Raw genomic sequence first — 7215 nt, 5'->3', positions numbered from 1 at the left:
CCAGGCTACATGTTGTAGACTCTTCACTGGGTGAGTCGGTAGAGCTGCGGACTGTCACTCGATGGGCCAGAGTTCAATTCCCCCGCTGGCTGATGAAGAGTTAGAGGAATTTATTTCTGGTGATAGAAATTTATTTCTCGCTATAATGTGGTTCGGATTCCACAATAAGCTGTAGGTCCCGTTGCTAAGTAACCAATTGGTTCTTAGCCACGTAAAACAAGTCTAATCCTTCGGGCCAGCCCTAGGAGAGCTGTTAATCAGCTCAGTGGTCTGGTAAAACTAAGGTATACTTAACTTTTAACCATATATTTGTACAAGGTACTGAATACCCTAGTGTAGGCTAGGCTATATTCGAGATGCGTTTCTTACGACAAATGATGGGTTTTTTTTTGGGAACCTAACCCTATCATAAGTAGGATAATACCTGTATAAGCATTTTTAGTTTGTGTGTATGTGTTTGAACTATCAAAATAGGTAGTTTAAGTGTTTTTAGAAGGTTTCTAAGTATTCGCGGGTTTTAACCTATATGCGGGTTTTAGCTATTTGTGGAGGGGGGGTACGCATCCCCCACAAATACGGGGGTTTACTGTAATACAAATTTTCCATAACAACTTTTACCCTTAAAAATTAAACAAACACTTTCTGCAGGGGAATCACATCTTTGAAAAGTGCAGTAACTTTGCGAATGGGTATCACATCTTGTAAAAGATGTGATACATGATGTAGTTACCTTTGTATTAAATTATTGCATGTACAAAAATAAAAATAATTCATTTTTCATACAGATTTTACACATAAACGCATGAAAACTTGTAAATTACTTCAAAAATTAAACATAAACAATTCTGCAGGGTTTCTCGGGGACTTCGCAAATTTTTCACTTATGTGAAAAAATCGCGTGTGTCAATTAGTTAGGTTCCAATGAAAAATTCACATATCTGTGAATTCGTGCAACTCGAATCGTGTAGGATCAAGGTATTACTGTAATTGACATTTTTCATACAGGAATTTATTTTTTTTTTTTTTTTTTTTTTTTTTTTTTTTACCATATCCACAAGCTTCCAATCTCCACAAGAGCCTTGGATATACTACAGCAGATAATTGAGGTTTACTCTAAATGGTTACTTCAGTATGCATTCTTATATGATGTATAAGACCTGATTTAGTGGAAAATGCTTTCCACATTCCCTGCACATGAATGGCTTTTTCTCCAGTATGAATTCTCATATGATCTGCAAGAGTGTTAAATGATATGGGGCATATTAACAATTTTCAATGGATATACTGTACATAATTAGAGTCTGAAACATTGAAGGAATTCTGATGACGAATTCAGGATGTGCGGCTTTTTCTACAAGGATTGAGAAGGGTAAACAATCCTTCATCATACCACTCAGGTATGCAGTCACACCGTCCGCTCGCTCAGTGACTGATCTGGAGATGTTTATGGAAACTGAGCTTAATTGAAAGAATTCTGTTGACAAATTCAAGACGTGGGAAAAGGTAAGCGGCTTTTGGTCAAAGACCTGTGGTATGCAAAGCTCCCATAGTTACGGTATTACCTGTCCTCGTGATAGGAAAACACATATGTGGGATGATGTTACCACATATTTTTATGACTTCGGGAAATAAATAATTTTAACGTATAATTTCTATCATGTTCCAGTGACTTTAGTATCATCTTAAGTATAAAATGTATTGTTGCTCTTATCTTTTAAGATAGTTGGGAAAACCATATACTTGGTTACCCAGTGTGCTTGGCTTTTGTGGGAAATAGGATGTGTGAGAGAAGTTGCAGAGAATTCATGAGGGGAGACGTTGTCTGATCTCAACGAGCACCCCACTGCTATATTTTTATAAATAAACAAAGAAAACGTCCATGTGTCTTCATTAGAAGCCACCATATGTATTACATAAAAATACGTGTCATGAAAAATGATTTCCCACACTCCTTACATATGAATAGCTTCTCTCCAGTGTGAATTCTCATATGAGCTGTACGATGTGATTTCTTGTAAAATGCTTTCCCACACTCATTGCAGAAGAATGACTTCTCTCCAATATGGATTCTCATATATGTAAGATGTAAGAAATGGTATCCTGGAAAATGCTTTCCCGCATTCCTTGCATGATTGGCTTCTCTCAAATATGCATTCGCATATGACATGTAAGATTTGGTTTCAGGGAAAATGCTTTCCCACACTCATTGCACATGAATGGCTTCTCTCCAGTATGCACTCTCATATGGCATGTAAGATCTGGTTTCTGGGAAAATGCTTTCCCACATTCCTTGCATATGAATGGCTTCTCTCCAGTATGCACTCTCATATGAACTGCAAGATATGGTTTCTGGGAAAATGCTTTCCCACATTCCTTGCACATGAATGGCTTCTCTCCAGTATGCATTCTCATATGACATGTAAGATCTGGTTTCCTGGAAAATGCTTTCCCACATTCCTTGCACATGAATGGTTTCTCTCCAGTATGCATTCTCATATGACATGTGTACATTTCAAGTACGCATAGAAAATACATATTCAAATTGCTACGTACAAGAGGAGGGTATCCCCCAAGGCAGTGTTTTGAGCTACATCTTATTTGCCCTGGCAATAGATGACATTACTATGAACCTGCCTGAGGGTGTACAAAATAGTTTGTATGTGGATGATTTTGTAATTTATTATTCAAGTTATTCTTTGAGACATGCTCAAAGAATACTTAATATAGCAACAAAAAATATAACCACTTGGACCAATTCCATTAGGCTTCAAGTTGTCGGTAAATAAAACAAATGGCATTGTCTTCTACAAAGACAAAAGATGGTTGAAACAACAAACCATTAAGTTATATCTTTATATTGAAGAGATAAACATGTGCAATAGTGTTAAATATTTGGGTATAATTTTTGACCAACATTTAAATTGGAAAGATCATGTCAAATATATCAAAGCCAAAGGATCTAAAGCCCTTACTTTATTAAAGAAAATCTCACACACCAAATGGGGTGCAGGACGAGACACAATGTTAATGTTATACAATGCAACAGTACTATCAGTTATAAATTACAGCCGTCCAATTTATTCAACTGCCTCAGAAACAACTTTAAAATCTCTAGATGCTTTACATCACGAGGGAGTACGTATATGTACAGGAGCCTTCCGCTCATCTCCAACTGTCTCTATCCTAGCAGAGGCAGGCCAGCTGCCTCTAAAATATTACAGAGATCTAATTACTTTAAGAAGAGGCTTATCCCTTCAAGCAGGCACATCTCCTGCATCAAATAAATTTCTCAATCAAAATACAAATAATAACCCAAATCAAAACTCATTTACTAAAAACTAATCATCTATTGAATTTACATAACATGATACCCAAATTTACCCAAGAAATAAATCCGGTCACACCATGGACACTAAAAAGGGCAAAACTATGCACATATTTATCATATCTTTCAAAGAAATATATGTCCAACACAGAAATGTACCATCAACATGCCATGGAACACATAAGACGGAAGGGTAATCCCTTCATAATCTACACAGATGGATCCAAAAATGAAGGTGGAGTGGGCTCATCAGCCTATTCAAGTGACAAAACTATCCAAAGAGGCCTTCCTCTAATATCATCAGTATTTACAGCAGAATTAGCAGCCATACAATTGGCTCTCAAGATTATAACAAAAAAAGGAATTCCTTCAGCACTCATATTGAGCGACTCAAGAAGTGCAATTGAAGCAATAGGATCATTTAAATCAAATAATCACCTTGTCCAAAATATACAACGGGAAATACATCAGTTAATTACAAACGGCCTTCAAATTCAAATTTGTTGGATCCCAGCCCATGTAGGCATTGAGGGTAATGAGAAAGCAGATAAAGCTGCAAAATTGGCTTGTACAATCCCCCCAACTACTATGAAAGCACCCATATCAGACTGGCTAGCATCAGTTAAACCCTTAATTTATAGGGATTGGCAAAATGATTGGACAAATATACCCCCACAAAACAAACTAAAACAAATTAAGAACAGTAAAAAAATGGCATTCTTCTACCCAAAAGCAAAGAATCAATGAGGTTATTTTAACTAGACTCAGAATAGGACACTCCAGACTCACACATGGTCATCTGATGTCAACTCCATTTTCAAACCCAATAACTTGTGAAAGATGTAACATCCCAGTAACAATCAAACACATCTTGATTGACTGTCCCAGATGGCATCATGAAAGAAAGACTTTACAAAATAAATCAATAAAGGATATTCTAGCAGAAGGTAATAACTTTTCAATTAATAATATCATTCTCTTCCTAAACAAAATTAAATTGATAAGTAAAATATAATCTCCCCCCTTTTTTTTTTCTTTATTTTTTTTTCTCGATTGTTTTTTTCTAATTCCCCCCCTTTTTATTATTTATTTATTTAGTTAACTACTTAATTTTTTTTATGTACTCTTTCCCCCATTCTTTTCCCAGCCCGAGAAGAACCCTAAAAGAGTTCAGAGGTCTGGTTAAACAAATCATTTATAACTAACTAACTCATATGACATGTAAGATCTGGTTTCATGGAAAATGCTTTCCCACATTCCTTGCACACGAATGGCTTCTCTCCAGTATGCATTCTCATATGATGTGTAAGATGTGGTTTCTGGGAAAATGCTTTCCCACATTCCTTGCACATGAATGGCTTCTATCCAGTATGCATTCTCATATGACCTGAAAGATGTTGTTTCTGGGAAAATGCTTTCCCACATTCTTTGCACATGAATGGCTTCTCTCCAGTATGCATTCTCATATGACGTGTAAGATCTAGTTTCTGGGAAAATGCTTTCCCACATTCCTTGCATATGAATGGCTTCTCTCCAGTATGCTTTCTCATATGACCTGAAAGATTTTGTTTCTGGGAAAATGCTTTCCCACATTCCTTGCACATGAATGGCTTCTCTCCAGTATGCATTCTCATATGAACTGTAAGATGTGGTTTCTCGGAAAATGCTTTCCCACATTCCTTGCACATAAATGGCTTCTCTCCAGTATGCATTCTCATATGACGTGTAAGATTTGGTTTATTGGCAAATGCTTTCCCACATTCCTTGCATATGAATGGCTTCTCTCCAGTATGCATTCTCATATGAACTGTAAGATGTGGTTTCTCGGAAAATGCTTTCCCACATTCCTTGCACATATATGGCTTCTCTCCAGTATGCATTCTCATATGACGTGTAAGACTTGGTTTCTCGGCAAATGCTTTCCCACATTCCTTGCATATGAATGGCTTCTCTCCAGTATGCATTCTCATATGACCTGAAAGATGTTGTTTCTGGGAAAATGCTTTCCCACATTCCTTGCACATGAATGGCTTCTCTCCAGTATGCATTCTCATATGACGTGTAAGATGTAGTTTCTGGGAAAATGCTTTCCCACATTCCTTGCATATGAATGGCTTCTCTCTAGTATGGATTCTCATATGACCTGAAAGATGTTGTGTCTGGGAAAATGCTTTCCCACATTCCTTGCACATGAATGGCTTCTCTCCAGTATGCATTCTCATATGACGTGTAAGATTTAGTTTCTGGGAAAATGCTTTCCCACATTCCTTGCATATGAATGGCTTCTCTCCAGTATGCATTCTCATATGACGTGTAAGATTTAGTTTCTGGGAAAATGCTTTCCCACATTCCTTGCACATGAATGGCTTCTCTCCAGTATGCATTCTCATATGACGTGTAAGATCTAGTTTCTGGGAAAATGCTTTCCCACATTCCTTGCACACGAATGGCTTCTCTCCAGTATGCATTCTCATATGAACTGTAAGATGTGGTTTCCTGGAAAATGCTTTCCCACATTCCTTGCACATGAATGGCTTCTCTCCAGTATGCATTCTCATATGACATGTAAGATCTGGTTTCTGGGAAAATGCTTTCCCACATTCCTTGCACATAAATGGCTTCTCTCCAGTATGCATTCTCGTATGACGTGTAAGATTTGGTTTCTCGGCAAATGCTTTCCCACATTCCTTGCATATGAATGGCTTCTCTCCAGTATGGATTCTCATATGATCTGAAAGACGTTGTTTCTGGGAAAATGCTTTCCCACACTCATTGCATATGAATGTTTTCTCTCTGATAGGATTTGTGATATGACTTGTAAGATTAATTTTCTTGTTAAATGCTTTCTCACAGTCAGTGGATCTGAAAGGCTTCTCTCCATTGTGACTATTCCTTCTTTCTTGTTTTACTTCCTTTTTGCAAGTTAGTGGATCTTTTTCATTCACTACTGAATTCATTTCATATGAATATTCATAATCGTCATTAGACTCACAGAATACCTCTGGCTCTATTTTGATGTCCATCAATGGATCCAGAGACAAAAATTCACCATCACTGGTTTTGCTAAAGGCAGCCATGTTGCTGTTTTCTTGGTTTATGGAAGCTAGTGATAATGCAACTTCAGTTTCACTTTTCAAAGGTAATTCTAAAGAATGTTCTGGATTCATTTTAGCCTTTTGCCCTATCCTGTTCTATAATAACAATTTGTTCAATTGACAATTCTTATCACAAAATTGTTTACAAATGATCATCCAATAAATGTTATAAATTAAGTACTGTATTTTGAAGGACTGCAACAAGATTTCATTGCTGATGTATGAATCTAATATTCAGAACAGACTTTACTTGTTGTTGTTGTAATTTGTAAAGAAGGAGTACAATAGTAATTCTTGCACTTAAGAGCTGCTACTGGTAATATTACATGTAGTACCATTAAACACAAGCATTCCCAAAATCTTGATGCTGCTCACAACTGACAAAGGAAGGAAGGTTCTTCTGAGGGAGAATCTGAAATCAAAGAATGCAACACAGTTAGGAAACATAATGCCAAAACTGAAGCAAAATAAATTTAATTCAGGTTCCTCTAAAGGTCTCAGGCCAAATAACAAGGTGTGCATTTGACAGTACTATCCAAATATTAATACAATCTAACCAAATGTTGTCCAACACAGCATCAAAACATTCCTGAGGCAACAATGCAACATCAGTTAACAGTTAATATTGACTCCCTCCCTCTCACATCTGTAAACCTTCTTAGCTGAACATTACAGTATTACTTATGAACATATCCTTATTAACAAATCAAAGCCCAAGAATAGAAAATGCAAGAGACCAGCATAAGGATTTTGTGGGGTAACAGCATTAAGGGTACAGTATAAAGTAAATGCTTA

At 36.7% G+C, this 7215-nt stretch overlaps 2 protein-coding genes across 2 annotated transcripts; both read right to left on the bottom strand.

Moving 5' to 3' along the window:
• Positions 1-494: 494 nt before the first annotated feature.
• LOC136838043 (zinc finger protein 569-like) lies at positions 495-6845 on the bottom strand. The gene has a single exon (XM_067102898.1). The coding sequence runs from the start codon at positions 6490-6492 to the stop codon at positions 4687-4689; it is 1806 nt and encodes a 601-aa protein (XP_066958999.1). The 5' UTR covers positions 6493-6845; the 3' UTR covers positions 495-4686.
• LOC136838056 (oocyte zinc finger protein XlCOF20-like) lies at positions 2143-2490 on the bottom strand. Its single transcript, XM_067102905.1, has one exon. The coding sequence runs from the start codon at positions 2488-2490 to the stop codon at positions 2143-2145; it is 348 nt and encodes a 115-aa protein (XP_066959006.1).
• Positions 6846-7215: the final 370 nt, after the last annotated feature.

Source organism: Macrobrachium rosenbergii, unplaced genomic scaffold (assembly GCF_040412425.1).
Source record: "Macrobrachium rosenbergii isolate ZJJX-2024 unplaced genomic scaffold, ASM4041242v1 13909, whole genome shotgun sequence".
In the NCBI taxonomy this organism is placed as follows: Eukaryota; Metazoa; Arthropoda; class Malacostraca; order Decapoda; family Palaemonidae; genus Macrobrachium; species Macrobrachium rosenbergii.
Note: the sequence above shows the minus strand (reverse complement) of the source record. Positions and strands in the feature narration are given on the sequence as shown.

Excerpts from the sequence above, each read along its gene's own strand:
- LOC136838043 (XM_067102898.1), bottom strand. The coding sequence starts at position 6,492 with ATGAATCCAGAACATTCTTTAGAATTACCTTTGAAAAGTGAAACTGAA.
- LOC136838056 (XM_067102905.1), bottom strand. The coding sequence starts at position 2,490 with ATGCATACTGGAGAGAAACCATTCATGTGCAAGGAATGTGGGAAAGCA.